General features: G+C 40.6%; 1 protein-coding gene across 2 annotated transcripts in view; it reads right to left on the bottom strand.

Annotated features, from left to right (window-relative positions):
* Positions 1 to 678: 678 nt before the first annotated feature.
* ghra (growth hormone receptor a) overlaps positions 679 to 22,871 on the bottom strand; it is a 28,592-nt gene continuing 6,399 nt past the window's right edge. Inside the window, exons 2-10 of one of the 2 annotated variants that reach the window (XM_023280933.3) lie at positions 20,626 to 20,747; positions 10,095 to 10,224; positions 9,743 to 9,909; positions 8,449 to 8,627; positions 7,638 to 7,791; positions 7,406 to 7,496; positions 7,208 to 7,277; positions 5,995 to 6,230; positions 679 to 5,910 (exon numbers count right to left, since the gene is read on the bottom strand). In XM_023280933.3, coding sequence (XP_023136701.2) covers positions 5,166 to 5,910; positions 5,995 to 6,230; positions 7,208 to 7,277; positions 7,406 to 7,496; positions 7,638 to 7,791; positions 8,449 to 8,627; positions 9,743 to 9,909; positions 10,095 to 10,224; positions 20,626 to 20,743 — 1,890 coding nt within the window. In that variant the 5' untranslated portion in view covers positions 20,744 to 20,747 and the 3' untranslated portion in view covers positions 679 to 5,165. Of the gene's footprint in view, positions 5,911 to 5,994; positions 6,231 to 7,207; positions 7,278 to 7,405; positions 7,497 to 7,637; positions 7,792 to 8,448; positions 8,628 to 9,742; positions 9,910 to 10,094; positions 10,225 to 12,851; positions 14,528 to 20,625; positions 20,748 to 22,871 lie in introns of those variants that run through there. The other variant, XM_023280934.3, reaches the window with a different exon arrangement.

Below are 22,871 nucleotides of genomic sequence, written 5' to 3'. Positions count from 1 at the left end.
TGTCTCTCTGATTCAATCAACCCCACACAGAGCAGTGCAGTACACAGCCTCCGTCTTAATTGTCCGATATGCTTTCCCCTCAATGTACAACTGTTTCTGCAGCCCTTTCCCCTCCGCTTGTTCCAGCAACGATGGAGAGAATCACATGCTTGTGAACCCATTCACACAAAGTTCCTCTGTGTTGCTCACAAACAAGTACACATTCTCCACCCTCCAACTAGCCGCTCATATATGCATGCGGTCCCTATTTTCCACTCTCTCTCACACATCCATTTGAACTTTAACTCTCTGACCACAGTGGGCTGTATATTTTCTTAATTAACCCCCGCCCCCATCACCGAGTGCTGATCCGAGCTGACCTTTACTGTGCAGCGTGCTGCTCGTGTGCTGTTAATTACACAGTTGAAAGAGAGTTTAGGAGGTCCTGTGACGACTGTGGTCATATGCAATTTCATAGGAACCCATGATATATTGCTGCAGAAAATTGTAACTAGTAAGATCTTGATAAGCCCTTGAAATCTAATTCGTGTAGTTTACTCTAGCGTTTCCAACCGTAACATTAGATTAGTTGAAAATCAAAGAAATGGTCTGTTTTACTGTACAAATTGAGAGGCGCATTGAGATTTACTGACAAGGACAACAAGAAATAGCCCCTTTGTGACAAAAACGACAAAATAATAATGCACAAGATGCTGTATATTTATTGTCTAACTTGTCGAGAGCTTATTGATCACACATACGACACCAGAAAGGCTCAATTGGTAAGAGAACAATATCAAATCATCAAAAGATCAACAACAGTTCTTGACGCTGAGTAAAACAGCAGCTGACAGACAAGGACAGTGGCTCCGAGGACAAGGGAAGGTCTGAAAATATGATTATGGCACGAAAATACGGAGTCATATTAAGAAATGAAGTCAAGGCAAATTGATGAATTGCGGTGTTTTTCACACTTGAGACCACAATGCAGAGTGTTGCATGTCGAATATTTCCAGTTTTATGAGCCTGGTTGACACATGGCAGGGATGACATTAACCATGCCACCCTGTTCACTGTCAGATAAAGTGGGGAGTGGGAGTTTTAAGGGGCTCTGCACAGACAAATAAATAACACATGGACAGAAATATAGAGCGGAGCCACTGAATGTCATTGAAAAAAAAATAACAAACTGTATACCGCTGTACTCAAGTCAAGAATTAAACCATTTCCTTAACAAGCTGAAAAATGTGCGGCTCAGGGCTCTTTGTTTGATAAAGAGTTACAACCAGCACAAATTCCAGCATGATTACTTCCAGACCTAATAGAGCGACAGAAGCCACTCTAGAGCTGATGCAAAACCGAGAGACTGGAGGGCCAAAACACATCATTATAAAATACTTGACCCCCGTCAAAATGCACTTCTCAATAATGAAATGCTGAAATCACAAAGTGGGAGAAAAATAAGAGTGTCGAGTTACAATATAACTATGTCACTCTGCCTATATTTTGATATGACTTCATAAAAGACCTATCTGCTTTACCTATCCATAAATCTTATAGCAAATATGAAATACTCCATTACAGTACATCATTCTAGCAATCTGTTAGTGTAAAATACGTTCTATAAACATAAACTCTGTAGAACAAAAACTGAAGCTTATTGATATCGAAAGTTCCTCGCTGTCTTGATTATTGTGCGGACTACAAAACATAAAGCTGTTTTATAGCAACAAGTAATTCACACGTTTGACTTAGATGAGATACAAAATCTGAATACTGTTTTAAACACCAGATATATATGTGTACAAAGTGCTTCCTCTAAAGTGTCTGTAACATTTAAAAGCTTGAAATAACACTTGCAATTTTCTTTTTTTTTTTACACGACATTGTGAATGAGCTCATTGTGAACTGGAAAAAAATAATTCAATGTAGTAAACATCTGTACAGTAAGCATGAAGAAAAAAAAGCACCACCCAATATCGATCTCATGTAAAAACACTTTCAGACATTTTTTTTTTTTTTAAAACAACTTTTCCTCAGTAATATAATTGCATTGCATATTCCAGGTTTGTACACATTCACGATCACCATGACATAAATGAAACTGAACCTCAACAGTGCTTTGTCCATTATCCGATCCTCCTTCATATACACAGAGCACCTTCTGGTTATCTGTGGATAGGTATGAACACTGTCAACTGTCCCACTGTAATGCTCCTGATAACTGAACCAAATCATACCTTCAGGCCACAGACCATTTTCAGATATTGGTCTCATCCAATTTGAAAGTTTTATCACAAAACACTTAGCACACAATACAGTGATCGGCGCACTCTCTGGACTGACCCCTTCCCACCACAGTAAGGCTAAATGTAGGAAAAATACATGTACCGAGCAGCAATATATCGTGACTAGTAACATTAATGACATAAAAATATATACTTGTAATTTTACAGCACTAGTAAATATATTAAGACATTTCTGCAACAGCACTGAGTTGCTGGTATCATCCCAACTAGGCAGCAACAACAGAACACTGAGTTTTCAACAAAGATAAGAGAGAGACAGACGAAGACATAAACAGAGAAATGGCACATATTTAACAGATTCACATTTTTCAAAACTGTCATTTTATGGCTCTTGCTTTGTCTCTCTTTGTTATGGGATTGTCTTATACAAAAGACCAATTCTATCCAAGTCATTAACCTACCTATCTCAAGGATGAGCTCAAAACAACATAATTATATAAGGCTGGATACGTTTCTTTTGCACTGTAAAGTATCGTTTGCTTTTGGCAAGAAGTGTTCATTTGGAGGCTGCATTGATGTTATGCAATAACAATGCCTCGGATTCATTCACGGACTTGTTGAAAATGACAGTCCACTGTGTTGTATCACAAAACCATGCATACAAGACAAGCTCTATTAGCCTATTTTCAGACCGCTTATATACACAGCGTGCTATGCTGTCGTGTTTGTGGCACGCATATTGTCAAGTCTTCATGACAGAATTCATAGGATGAAAACACGTGAGGAGCCTAGAACCTTTACAAAAGGCTCCTCTGCTATCTCTAATAGACCATTATACAAAAGTTTACATTCTCAATAACCCAACAAGAAGTCTATACTATAAGCTAATGCTGCTAAATAATTGATTAAGCAACAAATTCTGTCTAAATAATGCCCTGAATTTGACATTTCTAAGCAAAGTATTTGGACACGCTAACAAAAAATCCCTGCCTAATTACAGACCTTTTGTGTCAGAATCAGCTGTTTAGAGGAAAAAATATTAAGATCTATGTACCTGTCTGTATGTAGCTCTAACAGACCTGAACTAGGAACTCAGTGACTTCCAGTTCGAGCCCTTATAAACATTTCTGGTTTGAAAATTGTTGTCAGCTTTACGAGCATAACGGAAACATGCAAATTATGGTTTTGTGCTGAACAATTTTGCGCTCGTAATTTTTCTGACCATGTCAGCAAGGCAAAATGACATATATAATTGAGGCAAATTTTCTGTGTTGTGCATATATATATGCATGTATGCATGCATGTTACTGTGTTTGTGGATGTGCATTTTTATCAGTTAATCTGTGCACAGAAATATATACCAGTTTAACTATACACAGCAATACGTGTCTGCACATAGCAATGCATAAATGTACAAACCGTAATTACGCAAGCATAGTACCATAGCACAGGAATGGCCAACTAATTACACTATCATAGGCACAGGCTGTTAACATGGTATACTTGGCAGATAATAAGTATAAAATGTTAGCTAATTACATCTATTACATACTTTCACAGTCTTTCAACTTGTTCCAGTTGCTGTCCCTGCAGTAACAATACAATGTGACAAGAATACAATCCCCAAGCAGAAAGCTTGATGGTTAAGGTTTAACAGATTATGACTGAGTGCTGGTTGTAAAGGGGAGACTGTTAAATGTGATGCAACACCTGGATTCTGTAAATTGTTAGGTGTGTGTCTATTTCCCCGTGCCCTCTAGCAAGGCACTTGGTGATGCTCTGTGTTCTACAGCACAGTCTGTGCAGAGCGGCTCCCAGCTGTGAGTTAATCTGAATGGATACAGCCCCGTACTGTGCGAGCCGCACTTCACTGCTGTAAATAACGTGTGTTTTGATGATACTGCTAAAATAAAATGGAAATAAACAACCTCAGGTTAAGAGGAAAAATCCACACTGGGACATTTTAATCAGGGAATTAGTCTATCAAGTGTTTTTTTTTTTTTGTTTTTTTTTTTTTAATTTCCCTTTTATCTGACTCTTTCATGTCCACTTCAGATAGCTACTTCCTTCATTTCCCAGACTGCCTGTCAACATTCCCCAAGGAAAGAAAGAGCTAGAATATTGATCACACATGTCGATTCTTCTGACTTTGCTTTCTTATTGGTATTTGTTGCCCTGACTGTTTGTGTCTGTCTGTGTGTACATTCAGTTGGTGAAAGTGTTTCTTCTATTAAAGTTATAGCTACAGAATACAAATCTTAACATCATATAATCTAAGTTTGGCCAGTAATTCGTAAAAATATGAACATCTTCTGTGTAGATAAAATGAAGCCAGGAATGCAAGGTAAATCTGCATAGCTGTGTTTAACAGTGTACTGGATTGGCGTTTTGTTGTTTAAAAATACATCTCTAGTGAGATACTAATAAGATGAGATAAGAAACTTAAGAATATAAAACCTCTGAGGCGCAAACGGTATCAGCGCCAGCAATGACTCCTCTGTGTGGCGTGAAAACATGACTAGAATGTGCTTGTCTTCCTTCCATCAGTCATACACTGAAATCATTCTGTAAGATTAAGACTTCAACAACGCCATTGCTCTACACAACACTAGCCAAAGATGTAATGCGATCTAAGGCAGTTAAGCATGGACAAGATGCCTTGTTTGACTCATTACAATCATACATGGATGTTGACACAAAGAGCAAACTGTGCATTTGGTTTGTGATGTTCACTTTTGGCCGCCTCTGCATCGGATCAACTGATGTAACAGTTAAGCTCGCAGCTTCTCACGCCTCCCTTACAGCAGCCTCTGAAAACAGACCCCTGTACACGCTCATCAACGCACAAGTTATTTGGTTTCCAGCAGGAATCAGGTAGGGTGACTGCAGGGGGACTTCCTGGTCAATCAGCTTTAATGGTCTGATGGCATTGTCACTTCATGGTGAAAGGTTCCCCAGCAGATCGGGGGTAATGTAGCCTACAGGCATGGGGGCTTTCAGAGGGTGCTGTGGCAGGCAGGGAGGGGGGGACTGGTTGGGAGGCGGGTTGAGGAGTAGACTGTGATGGCTGTCCAACTCCTGCACCACAGTATAGTCTGCAACAGGGGAAAAGAACTGGGACTGGGGAGAGTCAGGAAGAATGTAAGGTGATTGATTATCCTCCATTGTGGCTGCAGGTTTGGTCTCCACTGGCTGAGGGTGGATTGTTTGGTACCCCTCGCCAGAGCTGGGGGGAGTGCTGATCTGCCGGACATTGCTCTCTGTGGTATAGCCACTTCCCTCCGGATCCACCACCAACAGCTGAAACTGCAGCTCTTTTTGCTTCTGCTCTTCAGTCTCCTTGCTGTCTTCATCCTCCTTCCCCTTTTGTGTTTCCTCCTCTGTGGCTGAGGTGCTCTCCTGGATTCGGAGCTGCTGGCCAGGAGACAACACCACACCCCCGGAGGGCATAACATTGCTGACCTGAGCGTAGAAGTCTGTGTTGACCCAAGTCTGGGGGCCTCCAGTTTGGGCTTGGACAAGGGACCTTTCGCTGGAGGCTGGAGCTCTTTCTTCAACGTCGAAGGAAGCTTCTTCTTCCTCAGGTTGACCTGGCAGAAGGGTGGCCATCAGCATTAATGTGTCTTGTTCGGGCAGATCTGGGTTGTAACAGCTTGCCCGACCTGAGTCATCATCAGGGAAGCTGGAGGCGAAGAAAAGTATGGAGTCATCTGGTAGCATGAAAACCCAAACTTTCTAGGATATCTGGCTATTATCTCAGCCCTACCTGATGGCGTTGGAGCAACCCATGTTCATGTGGTGGCTGACAGGATGGGGCAGACCAAGGAGCCTCTGAGTGTCCGAGGCCCGGTTGTCCTCCCTCTCTCCACTGTCTCCATCCTCCCCATCCACCTCGATGAACTCCACCCATGGCTCATCTTGGTAGAAATCTGGTGCATAAGTGGGCAGGCCACCCATACCTCCACCAGTCAGGATAAAATTCAGCTCGTCCAGCTTCCCCTTCTGCAAATTTGTATGCAAGTGTGTACATAAGCATGTGAGGCCATTATAATGCAGAAATAAAAACCCTATCTATTCCTCTGCAGAACATAATAAAACATGGATAATAAAAATCTATTCCTCTACAGAACACTGTGACTTATGAGCCATTGTGTGAATATAAATGTATCAGCAGCAAAGTCAGCACCTTTGTCACCTTTGTCTAATCACGAAATTGCAGTGTTATTGTTTTATTTACCTATCAGGATTTTTTTCTGAGGGTCATGGGTCAGGTGGTTTTCTAAGGATTTTAAAAGCATTTGCATCCTGTGGTAATAAAACACCCACAAACACAATGCTGAACCAAGACCCTCTTCATATCTTAATGGCCTTCAGTGGTCCTTCTGTCTTTGTCTGCTTGTTATTTATGAACATGTTTTGTTTTGCCTTTATTCGATAGCTATAGTGAAACAGATGACAAACAGACAATGATGGGGGAGAGGAACAGTGGGCGATGTGATGATTACGTGGCCTAACATGCCTCAGCCACGCTGACACACAGAGGTCTGTTTTTGATCAACATTACAATGGAAATGTAATTAAAAACTGTGGTTATACAATACTTTATATAATCGCGTTATTGAATGAATACTAGATACACAACTGCATGTGTTGTCTGCTGTGAACTATTGATGTTTACAATTTCCCTCATCTTCATTTAGAATTCAATATTCTATTCAACATGACATAAGCATTACAACTCAACTGACACTGGCTTTTTGAGAGAGAAAAAAATGTACTCTGCAAGCTAGTATTTTTCGTGACATAAATAAATCATGTAACGCTGTGTAGTGATGCGACTTTTGTTGCATGCTAGCCAGCATGTACACTAATAACAACATATGTGTGATAAGTTATCTAAAATCAGCTGTGCTAATATATTACTGGCCTGTAAAATGTATGTTCATATAAGAAAAATCACAGACGAGACATAAATGTACCTTCAACAGCTCTGAATCGATGCCTTTAATCTTGGGTGCAGGAACAGGTGGCAACAGAACCATCATTAATCTGCCATAGCAAGAGAACATCAGTTGACGTGTATATTCTTGTGTATGTGTTTCTCAAATATCTTATTGCTGCATGTATGTTTTGGAGACAGTGGAGGCATGAAAGAGGGCAAATGTGGCTGTTCCTACCTATGCTGCTGAGTGATGACTATCAGCATGATGAGTATGAGGATACCAACAATCCCCAAAACAAGAACCAATGTGAAAGGGATAGTCGACTCTGAAAAACAAAATGAAACATCCTCAGCAGCAGCATCACAACGAGAGTATTCTAGGTTAAGTGTGTGCAATCTTACAGTTTAAAACTGTCAAATCATAATTATTTATTGCCAAGAGGTTCATTGTTCTGTCATTATCTTACCTTTGGTAGGAATCTCAGTCACTTCAATGAAGATGGAGTCGCTGAACTCGCCAAACTTAGTGAAGGCCACCATCCTGCAGCGGATGTGCACTTCATAGTCTTTTCCGATGTGCAGACCGTAGATTGTCTGCTGAGTGTGTGGCTGCATCTCCAACTGAAATGTGCAGATTTACAAAACAGACAGAGCTTTATACAACAGAAAATGTGACAATGATACATTTAGAATTGCAGAAAGTACTCATACACCAACATTGAGGCTTACTCAAGCTCAACAGGGTGTCCAGATGTCCATGTTTATTTCTGGTAACTGAAACCATGACCTTTCCAAAGGTAAAATTGTTGTAGCATTTTACATACATTGGATAGAGGACATTCTATTATAATAGAGGGTCTAAAACAGTTTCCAAGGCTGAACTTGTCAGACTGGCTGGCCAAGAAGTAATGAATATGAGCCTGTACAAGGTCCCATGGCCCCTGACCTACAGATCCCTCCCCTCACTTCCTTCAGAGAGGCTGTGTTTTCTCAGAGGGCTTTGCTCTGGCTTCCACAGCCTTGCCAACAAAGCTATACTGCATTTTAGCCACAAGAGTTCAGGGGGGAGGGGAAGAGAAACACGACACTGTCTCTATGACCGACCTACAACTTACTTTTAAGTGGGTACATGTACGTTTTTATTTGTCTGAGCTCATGCATGTGCAGAGAACCGGTTTGTGAAGTTTTAAGGTGGGTTTTTACATCCGTCAGCACAAGTAATTAAAGTGAAAGGTGGAAGAGGGAGCTTTAAAGAGAAAGTTCAGAGTGAGGACTCACTGCTTCCCAGTTTGTGGTATTTCTTTCTCTGTACTGGATCTCATACTCAATGCGCATCCAGCCTGCATCAACGTCTGCAGAGGGTGGAGGCTCCCAGTTGACCATGACATCATAACTGAGGCCGGAGGGACTTATATTCAGCAAGGTCCAGCTTAGAGACACTGGTGGGTCAGGACGCACTGTCAGGAAAAAGGCAAAACACAGATATTTTCATATCTATTAATTTGGAGATTTGGTGAAATAAAATACTAAACGTGTTTTAATGTTCATTGCACTGTACATGTATACGACTATGCTTTAGCTGACTTAGTAGCTATACGGTAAAACATGAAAAAAAAATGTCTTGACAGTGGCATGACAGGAGAAGCCTTGAGGTCAAGAACATCAAAAACATTAGATCACAAAATATTTTCTGTATAGTGTTGACGTTTTGGCCTGAGACTTGTGCAGAGAGGAACAAATAAAACTCATCTAGTATGAAAAGACTTAATCTTCTGGGTTGTATCAACAGGTTCTGCAAATTCGCATTGATTTTGTACAAATGGAAACATTGGCCTGATGGTAGCATTAGAGATATAGCCAGTAGAGTAATCAAAAACACTAGAATTCATCATCTGATGGCCAGTAATCTCAGCACCCTGGAGATGCAGCAAGTAGCTGTGGAGATATTTTGGTTTAGAGCTGGAGCTGGACAAAAGAACAGAACAAACAGCCCATAATCATGTCCTACTACAGGTTAAGTGCTTAAGAAGACAAAATCCAAATGATATATGTAAAAACAAGCTGACAATCAGTTTACACACATGAAAAAACTTGTAAACAGAGATTTTTCCATGAAAGAGATACAAGCCAGCATATGACACTGCCACGTGATAATACAGTAGTTATCAGCATCTTTTACAGTCCTGGTTAGATAAGGACTGTCAGACATCAAAACATTTACCATGTAAGCGCTGGATCTGACACTTGCTGTGACATTAACAAGCATGTGACATTTGCTGATTTAGCTGATATGCAAAAGCAAGTACCATTTCCTGGAAACCCTCTGCACTAGTAATCTATAGTGTGAGCAATAGCATTTTCTGCTGTCCTGCAGAAGTACAATTAACTATGTACTGAATACATTTACGAAGTAATCTATAAAAATCTTTTATTATCAGTTCTCCAACTTTTAAATGTGAAGGGGAAAATGTGAAAGAACATGTTTCATAATGACAAGTACACTTGAAATGCAACGTAGCTCATAGGCCATATAGCAAAAATCAGAATATATGCACAAACGCTGGTTACTAACCAATATTCTCCACAGTGAAACAGTCATCTTCGTTGAAATAGGTGACGTTTTCGCCACGGAGCTGCATGCAATAGGGGATCCAAACAGACGTGTGGTTTACGTCGAAGAAGCACTCCCTATTTGAATGGATATACTCAGGGCACTCCTTCCATTCACTGGTGGGAGAGCTGAATGGGTAAAAAAATGATGAAAGAATTTTTTTTACAAAAGGAGAAGTGCCACAAGGTGAAGATTGCAGTGGTTTTCAGTCTGACTCACATGTGCACACATAACATAGTGCTGCTATAAAGTGCACCACAAGCCAGGCAATTTACTTTCAGAGTGAAGTCGGCAACATGGGGATTACACTCACTCTTTCTTAAGGTAGAAGACTCGGAGGGCTCCAGGGGAGGACAGGTTGTGGTAGCTGCCTGGACTCCACCAGCAGCGGAATGTCTCCTGTTCCCTTGATATGCACTCTGTGAAATGAGGCTCAAGGGGAGCTGAAAGACAGTGACAGAGAGGTAAAGACTAGAGACAGAGCAAGTGGAACAACTTAGACTGCGTTAGGCTGATCAGTCACCTTTACTCCGACCCCTGCAGGAGTTAGATGTATCAACCTAGGCCCCCCTTAAACCATGACGTCTGCTAAGCAACACACTGATTTTTTTCACAGTGGATTCAAGTAAGCTATAGAAACTGGTTTTTAACCTTAAGAGAGGAAAAATTCCATGGTGTAAAATTGGCAACATCACAATACAATAACACCTAATGTTTAGTGTTGAGGAACAGAATGACTGTTCCAGTTGCTTTTGACACATGCAACAATTTTATGTTTCACGCATTTCACCACCACAAGTTGGCAAATGTGTCAACGTACATTATTCCTTCCTTTTAACATACTTGCACATACACGTTGCCTTGCTTTAGCGTCATATATTTTCAGTGATGAAAGTTATGATCTATCTGTGTCTGATTACAGCCATGAAATAAGCAGCACGGGTAGCATTTTCTGCCAGCAGGAGAAAAGACTAACATACAGTGTGTAAATCTAACATTGACCTGTGCAGTCTGTGGATCTCCGTGTGTGCACATAAGAGTAGAAAAAAAACTTGCTGAATGATAGCTTGCATCAAGTTTCAGTCACCATGCCTTCATGACCTTTAGATCTATCCACATAGGTTTCATACCATTTCTGATCTGCTGCTGAGGTCCTGACTCAGCCCTTTCCAGCTCTCCCCTGGCACCATGTCACTCCCCATCAACAATCCCCCGCCACCCCCTGTCGAAGACCAGTTTCTCATCTAGCGTAGAGTCCCAGAGCTTGGTGCAACCATAAATAAGCAACTGAAGTTATCATTGATTTCTGCTCTAGCCGCTCTCCCCCAGCTCACTCTCCTCATCGGCTGCATTATAAATCACACGCTGGCCCAGAGCATAAACATGCTTCAGAACACAAGGCGAGAAATTAAAGACAGACTGGAGCAGAACATTATCTTCACATAGTTTGGGGATTTCTAACCATCAGACAAAAACGAATTCCAAGCAGACTTACTTCAGACTGTGAAATTTCACTTTTAAAGATGAGCATGTGCATACACACAACTAGTTAACCTGACCACACCTCTAACCACAGACAACACATTAAACACCCTCACAAACAAACCCAACCCAGGCAGGTCAGACTGCACACCTCATCATTTATTCACACAGAATGTACTACATTACTTTGATTACTTTGCTATTTGGTGCCATTCGTAGCCTCATAAATTCACCGCATAGCTACTCAGTTTTGCCTTTCCCACCTTCCCTCCCTTCATCTTCCTGCACGCTGTCGTGGTTCTCATAGGTTTGCTATTTCAACTCGGCCTCCCTCCCCCATCCAACAGATTCCAGCTGCCACCATCAAAGAGGTTTCCGCAGACACTGAATGCGAACGAGGGCTTAGGACTGAAGCAGAACAGGTTAGACGAAACAAAAAGTAAAGGAACATCTTGTTCTGGGCTGGTTACATGGGCTGCATGTAGTTAGGTTAAAATGAATGACAAGTTAGGCAACATTTCAGGCAACTCAGTTCTTTGATATATATAATTATGGCTATGATAATAAACGATGAAGTTGATACATGTGAATACTTTCATTGTCTACTATTATTATTTCTATTATCATTATTTATTAAATAAGACAAGCTTTTTTGTATGAATTTCATGTCACAGCTGTTGCTCTAGTCTTGACAGTTAACCCCTCCATAAAGAAGGTAAAGGTCAAAAAGTGCAGCCATTTTTCAAAAAGGTTTGCATTTTTGAGCTGAACTAGATGGTAGTCGAACCAAAAGTGTGTCAGAGATGAAAGGTTTTGTAGCAACACCTGGTTAGACTCATCTTCTAATTCTCACTTTCTCTCTATCCCACTCATTTCCCAACGCGTCTTTTCTGAAATCATAAGGCTTAACCATATATATATATGAATATCATATATGAATACATATCAAAAAATCTTTCTAATCACACTGGCACATTCAGAAGATAAAAGACACACACACACAAAAAAAAAATGTTCAAGTTGTAACTAGGTTGCAAGCCAGCTGCCAATATTTTGACAGATGAATGATGGTTACCTGCCATGCATAGGCTGGTCATATTTGTGCAGGGCTGTACTCGCCATTTTCTACATGTACTGATGTATAAATATCACAGCGTTTCAAAGATGGGAAGCTAAATCCTGCCTGTACCTGCCAGCTGCCATTAAATGATCAACAGTTGAAAGCCTTAGGCTGGAAGAAGAAAAGTAATTTTGTACATAAGTGTGTGTGTGTGTGTGTGTGTGTGTGTGTGCATACTGTGTGTGTCTATACTGCCTCTTCCCGACTGGCCATACGTGTCTCTTCGTCCTTGCGGACTATGTGTACAGCTGAGACTGAAAAACAGCTCTTAGCTTCACGTCCTGTCTACATCAGTCCATATAGACGAGCTGGGAAACCATTTATCTACCTCAATGTCAGCTTTAGCCATTAAGGTTTAAAATCTACTAAGAAGCCTAAATAAAGCACTCTGCCCACGGCCCTCACACCAGTTGGCAAACAGCACTGAAATGGCGGTGAGAGAGGTGCTACCAAGATTTATTTAGTTACCTTACTGAGAAATGCTTGACTGTAGTGTGGAGGGAACTGAGGCTATGACATTACGAACTGCCACCTTTTCCGGCTCATTTGCAGATTTAAGTTAATGTCGAGGTTAGTCATGCTGCTGAAAAGGGAGAGGAGATGTTAGGGAAAATGGAGGAGGAAGAGGGAGACAGAGAGGAAAAGATACAGCAAGTGAATGTGACGATTGTGATGGAAATAACAGTAAGATAACAGAGTGGCATAACAGAGACTGTGAACAAAATGTATGTAATTACATACCGGATACTGGATGGTACGATGGTTTTTACTTGATGAAAACATGAGGTGTTGAAATTTAAAATCAGGGCATCAAATTCATTTTAAACAGTTAGTCCTTTTGTCATTAGTCATCTGTGTCTATGTCCATGCAACCACTTGGTATCGATATTAACAGCTACAAAATGACAGAAATACATCCAGACATGACATTTTGGAATTTATTTATATATAAAATGTCTGTCTTCCATGTGCACTGCAGCACACACAATAAATCTGGATTTGTAATCAGCTTTATTTTACTGTGCATTAGATTCTCACATAAATCTGTTTGTTAATTGCTTCTTATTTGACTTGCATCTAAAATTAGGCCCATCTGAAATGGAGAATCCATTTTCTGCACTGACGACCTTTCAGACTTGACTACTGCAAGTCATAATTCATAATTACCCAGACTGGTGTTCCCTTCTAAGATTAGTGCAGAATATTTTAATGTTGTCTGGATGCAGAGGAATAATTTTATATTTGTGGATATTTTTCTAAGTTTAAAACACTTCGGTTTGAATTTAGCTTTTTTTTTTTTTTTTTTAAAAAACATTAGATAAGTAAACTTTTACTTTAGAACTGAAAGTTCAATGTGGGCACCTTTAGTGAACGGTGCTGTCTGTTTCTTCACAGAAAAAAACACAATACAAATAGACAGACCTAAACCTACACAGCTCTGAGTGCCTCTTCATTGTGATATAAGTAGATAATTGATTTGTTTGCTCTGCGTTTAAAGAGAACACACAGTTGAACTTGTTGTCCAAGGTTACATTGCTCACATAATTCATATTCTGCTCTCCACTTACTGCAAAAAACAGTGGTGCTAACGTGTAGAACGCGCCCATGTTTTATAGATTAAAGCTACAGCATAAAGTGATAATTTTACATTATTTCAACACAAACATGGGATGTTTTCAGATGCTATTATTGTTATTTTTTGGCTGTATTGCTACAATATCCATGTCCTGACTTGCTGCATAAACCAGACAGGCAACTCTTTGAACGGTTACACACTCCAGATCTATTTGGTGTTCAGCACCGACTTCTGCCACTGCAGCATCCACGGCCGACGATTACTTCCTGCAGCGCCATCAGTCTGTGTGTGTGTGTGTGTCTGTGTGTATTTCTGCTAACCACATGGAGAAAATGGCAGCACACACTGACACTGCGCTAAGAGTGAAAGTGCCTGTCAGTCTGCACACGCCAAGTCCTACATTATAACCCGGCACCACAGCCCATACGCTCACACGCGCCACTCGCACACGTCCTTTTCTGCAACACACACACATACACACGCACACGCACACACACACACACACACACACACACACACCAGAAGTGTTACTGCAGACGCCATCATTTGTCTTCCACAGGAGCATGTCTTGGATGATGAGGAAAAGAAAGAATGAGCGGGTCTGGAGAGAGAAAAGATAAAAACAGGTGGGGGACAAAATTTGGAAAAGTCAAAAAGAAATTTAATTTACGTCACATTAAAAATTCTACCATATTTCTTCTTTATGTACACGCATGGAAAAAAAGAAATGAAAGGCTTCACACTGAGCTTAATAGTGGAGGGCAAATGCGGAATAAGGAAGTCATTTAGCAATTGGCAGAGTGTAAGGGCAAGAAGTGGGGCAGGAGTGAGGAGGAGAAAGGTGAGAGACTGCAACAAGATACAAACAAGGGAATGTAAACAGGTGATATAAATAACTGCCAACATGGACATGCAGTTTCACATGTAAGCGCACAGGCACATATGAACTAAACTTACACCTTTGAAAACAAAAACCGACAAAGAATATCAAAGTGCCATTGTTCGATTCCTCGAAGGCATCCTGTCCTTCCTCCCGGTAATGTAACAGGACATATGGCTTTTCTTCTCGTTCAAAGTTTGATTCCCAACAATGTTCACAGCTTTGAAGTTCAACAGTTACACTCGGCTGTGTTTAAGTAATGCAGTGACCTAGTTGGCCTATTCTGGTTCCAGCAATTTATTAGCTTGAACTAATGATGTTAATCTCCTCTAATGCTATTATAGCTGAGAGAATTGGCTTAGTTATGTCGCATTATGTCCAAGTGAGAGAAAGTATATATGAACTGGGGTGTCTGGCGTATAGAATGGTCACCTGATAGACACTTGGACACATATTTTCTTTTCTGTCACGTGTTCTTTTTTTTTTTTTTTTAAATGGGCTTACTGCACTATGCGTCACTCTTCACTTCAGCAAAGTGTTAGACACTCTCACGTAGGGCAATTCAATTCAATTTTATTTATATAGCACCAATTACAAATTGTCTCAAGACGCTTTACAGGACCCATATGCCTGAACCCCCAGAGCAAGCCAAAAGGCGACAGTGGCAAGAAAAACACCCTTTTAACAGGGGAAAAAACCTCGAGTAGGACAAAGCAATATGTTTTTAGTCTCAGACTATATGGTCTCACACTGAGGTGTGAGATACCTGCTTTAGTCAAAATGACCCCGTAGCTGTGTGCTATGTCCGACACTCCAACTAGATATATCAAAGTAATCTGTTTATTATGTCATGTCAGGTTCAGATTTATTTGCATGACATGCCACAGCTCCACACATTAGCTGTGAGCTGGGTGGAGTCAGGCACTGCCAAGATGGTGACAGGAAGAGCTACCACACTGAGCTTCAAAACCACTCTTCAGGAAACTTATGAGTGTCATCGTGGACGGTTTGTCCGTCTTTATGGATAGTGTCTTCAGGTGCTTCATAAAGTTCTTGGCCTCACCAGAAAACGTCACAGGCCAAAGTTTGTTCTTGCATTATTTTTTGACATAATCTGCTTTGCACGTGGTCCATCAATGTGCAAGCTTTGCTGTCCCTCCATCAAGATATGACTTCATCATTAGTCTGAAAATGGAAACCATTCAGTTCGGGAAACAGAAGTCAGATGGTTCATGGGGCAACAGTTCAAAAACACATTTGCCTGCTTCTGCCGTCTGTGTTATGTGGACGGACGCATTGTCCTGGTTCAACAGCTTTCCTCTCCTTTTGTTTTTGATTCCTTTAAACATTTAAGTTTTTGTGCACATTGATTAAAGGCTTTACAGTATATAGTTATGCCCCATAATCAGAGTTGCGTCCCTTGTTTCTGGGTCAACCCGAAAACTTTTTGAACTGTCCTGACACAAACTTATACAAAGTATACTTATGGACATTTTATATCCAATATCCATTTAAACTAACAGTTGTTAAAATTAATATACGTTTCCTAGAAGCAGAATGGTGCTGTTGAATCTGCTTCTTTGCAGCAATCCTGCCATTATGCAGCGACTTTGTGTTTGACTTCAGGCAACATATCCCACACAAGGCCCCAACTTTGCTGCTCACACCCACTGCTTGTCTTTGAAGCAGATGTAACTGTAGATTGTGTGTACAAAGCAGGCAGACCAGACCTCTGCACAGTTACCACTGGTTACCACCTCTGTGGTCAAGAACACAACCTCGCTCAACAGGATCAATCTATGTGCTCGAGCACTCCTGAGACACAGAGAGAGACACTCAAAGAAGATTGGGGAGAGACAAGAGAGTGAGTGTTGTTCCAGGGCAGATCGAGTCAAACAAGTAACACTGCCTATAATGACTCTGGTAAACCTTTAACTATATAGGAGCATCTCCCAATGTCTACTCTTGGCTTGTTCTGTGGCTGGCCTGACAACAGACATAAAACGCTGCAGGAACAGAATTCCTGCTCTTAAAGGTCCATAAGTGGAACAACAAGATGATTTCAGATAACCCCAAAAGCACAATACTGAGGGTCTACTCATATACTCTACAAGACTGCATTATTTACAAAACATACTACATGTGTGAAAGAAAAAGGCTGGTGCATTACAGTTCATTTACAGAACATTTTAAGTGTAAACCCGAGTGGAGAAAGCAGCTGTCAGTGCTGGAGGTTTTACAGTGGTAAGCTTGAGAAAGGCACAGGCTGTGTGTGTTTGCTCACGCTATCACTGTCTGCTTTGTGTTTACAGATGTTTTAACGGTCGTTGAGGAAGACCAGGGCTGCATTACCACAGTGCTCACTGGAGACCATTTTAACATTTGAACAAGAAGGACCAGTCACAATGTTTGATGGATTGACCTCATCCAGTTATCAGAGGTTTGTCTGAAAGCTTATCAGAAAGGTAATTTTGCAGAGATAAAGACTACGGTTTGCTAACAAACACAAAGTCAACAAGCCTAAAGGCAAAGACACAGCTCAAAACTCTGTATGGTTGCACAAATAAATTAACAACAGTGCAGACATCATTCCGTTAAACACTTGTGCTTTTGATGGCTGTGTTGAAATTGGCTTCTTGTGGGACTATTACACATTATAATTCTGATGGAAATAATTACCCCTATTTTATACACGCCATGTAAATGAATCAATTTTCACATGCTGTTGCATGTCTGTGTCAATGTTATCAGGACTCTGATCCTGAGATATGAGTCGCAGCTCTAGAAAAACAAAAGATCAGAAATGCTTACCTTGCTTCCCTCTCATCACAAGTGATTTTGGAAACCACGACCAAGAGGCAGCCATAACCAAGAAGACTGAGAGTGGCTTATCTTCAAATCAGAATACCATGATTACTCCAAATGTTTACAGTATCTTAACACAGATGAGCTTTAAGTCATGGATTAAAAGGTTCACCAGTAGAAAAGAACATGAACTGATTCGGTACCAGCTCTGGCACCAGAACAGTTTTCTTTTGGAAAAGCCAAAAAGGGATGAAACAGTGGACAAAGAATAATATATTCACAACACATTATAACTGTACCAGTGTTTCCAAATGTCTGTGCCACTTGGGCCCACCAACTTAACAAGCTAATAGCTGGGGAAGCTTTAACTTTATTATTCCCTGATCATTGCATTTCAGAAAGCTGCAGATTGCACAACAGACCACAAAGAGCAAAACCACGGATCTGGGCATTAGTCTACAACATTAATCACTCATCACACAGTATCAATAATGACAACATTTTCCTTAGACAACCCAAAAACCAGAAAAGAAGCAACATGGTGTGGACTTGATCTTAACTTGGAAGAGGAAGACAAGATGAGTTGGCATTCTCCAGTGGATTCCAGTGGTGTATTTGCAGCTGTTTTTCACTAAACCCATACAAAGAAACAAAAGAGGTGCCCTAGTAAAGTGCCAAACTATTTGAAGGATGCCATAAAAATATGGCAAAATCGTATCTAAGCATCCACCTAAGTCCACCTATTGGTTGCTCACCATTAAGGAATGAACTGATAAATCAATGTGTGCCTTCTTTCCCATCACAATATGCAAATATTTGTACACTGCTTACAGAGTCCTAAAGTGACATCCAAAATCCAGAAAAACACTGCACATTAACAAATGTCAGCTGCGTCAAATAAATTGTGGATATTTTTTGATATTGTTATTATCATTTTGGGGCATTTAAACCTTTATTATTGTTAGACAGATGGGAAATGTTGAAGAAGAAAGCAATGAAATGACATGCAGTGAGGGTGAAGGCCTGCTGGGAATAGAGTTGAGGACTCGCGGCACGAAAACATTCTAACCACCTGACTATCGAGTCACCTCAAGTCACCTAGCTAGTCATGATGTGGAGGCTTAAGCAGAAAAAAAATAAAGGAAATGAACTGCGTCTTGCTGTCAACTGCACTATTAATAACATAAAATGCATTTAATTCAAGCCATAGCTTTCCACAGCCATGCAGACATGATGTGTCCTGATGCTTATGAGCTTTCTTTTCAATGTAACGCTATTACAAAAAGATGGCAACAATGCAAATGGAACGTAAGGGGAAATTATTAGCATGTAACAAGTGCATGTGTAGATATAGGGGCTTCAATCAGAGCCCATAAAACAAAGCCAAAATTCCACCAGGGGTTTCTCCAGGTAACATACATGCTTTCCATTCTGGCAACAGGTGCTGCAGCCGACACACAGGACTGCCAAGGGATGGTTTATAGATTTCTCAGGTCTCTGTCTTTAATTCTGTCTGGCTCACCTCTTAATGGCAATGAGCAGATGCATCTAAGAATACCCTCGTTGGACACTGTCTGGCCAAACTGTATATTCAAGGACACCTTTCGTTGTGCTGCCAAATGTTTCCAATATTATTAGCTGCATGATAATTTGATGCTACTTTAAGTGAAACTAAACAGAGCGTAGTCGAGTTCAAGAATAATGCAAACAAATGAATAAAGAATAAACTATATAATATAGTTTTAGCAGTACGTGATAAATTAAACCATTATCATAGTAGACGCTGATTTTCTCCAAGTCAAATAACAGGTGAACTGTTTTAGTGCTATTTATTCCACAATTCTGTCCGACACGTGGAGAAGCTGCTAATTCAACCAGCCAACATTATCTTAAATTTTTGTTTTTAAATCACAGCCTAATTTTCCACTATTTCAAATTGAAGGAAATAAACTGTTTTCCAGTCAGGGTATTCACCAGTGGATGCCAACTGACTGGCTAAAAAGCACAGTCCATTAATTCATTTCTTGAATGTGAGTCAAGTCAGTTTTATGCAAACTGAACCAGGCCCACAAACAATAAAGGTTTTAACAGAAAGTGGCTGCTTATCCATCTTCCAGAAGAAACTCTCATAAAATAAAACCCAGAAATGCACTGCAGCACCAAACAACAGACAGCAGAGTTCTCCTCTTCTAAAGTAATGGGCATGTTTTGACAAAGTCCACAGCAGAATTGATCAGTTTTCTGGAATTGCTGTATCTTGGCCAAGTATTTCCCTAAATCATGTGCTTTCTGTGCACAGGTAGACTTTAGATAAACAAGAAGTTTCTTGTTTGACACTTTCACCTAATTCCAGTTGCTTCGATCATCACAGTATATTGCAGATTCAGCAATACTTTTTGGTCAGTTCTGTGATCATGAATTTGAGGAGAGTGTCGAAATGATATGATAAAAGACCGTTTGCACTTGATGTTAAAATTCCTATCCTGGCCAGCCTTTTGGCTTTAGGGATTTTAAGTGGTAAATAATATTGAAATCAAGCCTGTTTTTTCCAGCCGCAGCATTCTTTCACCCAATTATTTCGAATGGTTCAGTGACAGCTGGATTAGCTGGCTGAACATCCTGCATCGTCCTGTCCCTGGACTTTGATAGTGAAACCCCCCAGCCATATATTTACCTTAGCTCCATTGATCACCAACCTGTTTGACAAGCCACATCAGGAAAGTGCGACGTTTGCTCAACAGTGAACCCTTTCCACATGCATCTGAGCAAACAGAGCATTCTGCAACTGGTGTCTGACATAAGACGTGATAACGAGTGTCAACAGCGTGTTGCGCGCAAAACCTGAATCACATTGGTTAATATTTGATGAGGGGCACGTAGAGAGTCTCACAAACTGTCTGATGAGTGATTTGTCTCACATCACGGCGTTTCTCCTTCCCATTCGTCTGGACACAAAGCAATAAAGAATACCATCAACATACCTGATGATGTGTTGTGGTCCCGGTCAATGAGAAACGCAGATCCTGGAGTGAACAGCCAATACAGGGAGGAAATGAGGAGAAGGAGCAGGAGATTGGCGGAGGGGGATGAGTCGGCCATGATGCTGGAAGAAGACAGAGGGGAGAATGAGAAGGGGACGAGCCACTGTGATTATAATTATTAGCTGAACTCCTTGATGACATACCCATGTGAAAAACCCTCCTTCTCCCTACTCCCAATCCCTTTTCTTCCTTATTTCTTTCTCTGCCTGCCATGTAATTTCAGTGGGAGAAACCCAGCACGATTCACTATCATACCAGTTTCCCAAAGCAGCAGTTGAAAGTTCAATTCATGTGATGTGAATTTTCAATCTTTATTTGGCAAAAAAAGTCCCAGAAACACTTAATCATACTCATTTTAAATTATTTTGTCATTAGCTATGATGTTTAACACCAACTGCACACTATATTTAACTTTAAATGGAGGAAATCTCATGTAACCACCCATTTCACAAACTAATAGTCAATGAAATATCAGGGCAATCAAATCTTTGGTCATTGTGCAGGCTTCTAGCAGAGCCAGACACTGACACAGGAATAATTTTTTAAAACATCACTCAAAGTCATGTTAACACAACTCTGGTTTGTTAGCAGCGATTAATAAAAGTGCCGAGTAACGCAACATGTGGTAAGATTAAACAACACTGACACATTATCACTTTTTAACACAGCAAACCGTTGTTTATTTATAGTTCCAGCACATAGTGAGAACACTGGTGTGAAATAGTTCTGGCTACCTGGTGAATAATACTCATATCCTTTAGCTCGGTAATTGGTCTCCACCAACTCAAGAGGGAAATGTGGCTCTATGATAAATGCTCCATTCTGCAGCTAGTTACTACCTTTGTGTGATTTTGGGCAGGTAGAGGACAGTGGGTTTACCATAGCTGAAAACATCTGTTTTGTGCATCTGGAAACAATGTTGTCATGAACAGAGGGGGCTAACCAAAACAGTAAAGTTGCAGGCCATAAAACCAAAGAACATGCCAAAAGATGCTAAATGCTGGAGAACAGTACAGCTAAGTTGCATGACAATTCTTCCTGGGATTGTAAATGTAGTGATTTGATCCATTGTCAGTACAAAGATATAGATTATAGTGGCTGTTAGTGTGTTCTCGTGATCTAAAAATCTAAAAAAGGTGTAGAATGGCATGTTCTAACAAAACCTTAAATGTAGACTGGCGTCCATCCAGACCAGCTTCACACAACAAAAGTCAACTTCTTTGGGTAGTATATAAAAATACAAAAACAAAAAAGAAAACCTCCTCCTGGTCAATAGGCTGGTGTTAGTGGACAAGCTCTACAAGTTAACTCCAACCTCTAAATTTAGGCTAAACTTTCTGTCCGCACCCTTGGCTATTTACAGCTGTGTCTCCGAAACTTCGCTGGGCAGTCAACAACCCTAAATGTGGAGGTTACGTTTCTGCCAGTATTTTCCCCACTTCTGGTGTGGTCTGAGGCCACAGGATCTTAAATGAGCTATAAGCATATCCAGTCCTCCCTCATCTTATGTAACAGATTAATACTAAACGATTATTTCACAGCATTTTTAATGTCATGTCTACACACTGAGAACTACTGAGTGACAACATGGCCACCTCGGGCACATTTTCAAGACTGATGAGTTTTGGACAGAGTCTTGCAAGATGCAGTGGCAGGAAAATTCCTGCGTAAAGCTCACAAATATCTGTATAACAGCACTTATCAAACACTGGCATGCATTTACCATAACAATTTCAGTCATCCATTCACTTTGGCTTTGAGTTACTGCAGAAAATAAACAATATATATATAGTGCAACTAAGGCAAAACCAAACAAGAAAAACACTGCACATACCACATATAAAGACGAAACAATTTGTCAACATGTAGGTTTGTTGTAATGTGACAAAACGCATATCCTTGATAATTTCCATCAGTATAACAGTTCAGTCGTAAGTGTGTGTGTGTGTGTGTGTGTGTGTGTGTGTGTGTGTGTGTGTGTGTGTGTGTGTGTGTGTGTGTGTGTGTGTGTGTGCGCGCTTGTGGATGAATTCCAAGTGTCCAGGGGCCATACAAGGCTAAGTTATACAATGCAAGAATTCATGGCAGTGAGCTGACAAACAGCAGGCTCATCTGGCCCGACTAAAATGCTCCACTTACAATTATGTATTGCTCATTTTCTGCATTTGACATCTTGGCCTTGTCTT

Source organism: Amphiprion ocellaris, chromosome 6 (genome assembly GCF_022539595.1).
Source record: "Amphiprion ocellaris isolate individual 3 ecotype Okinawa chromosome 6, ASM2253959v1, whole genome shotgun sequence".
NCBI lineage: Eukaryota > Metazoa > Chordata > Actinopteri > Pomacentridae > Amphiprion > Amphiprion ocellaris.
This window is presented reverse-complemented; position numbering and strand designations above follow the sequence as displayed.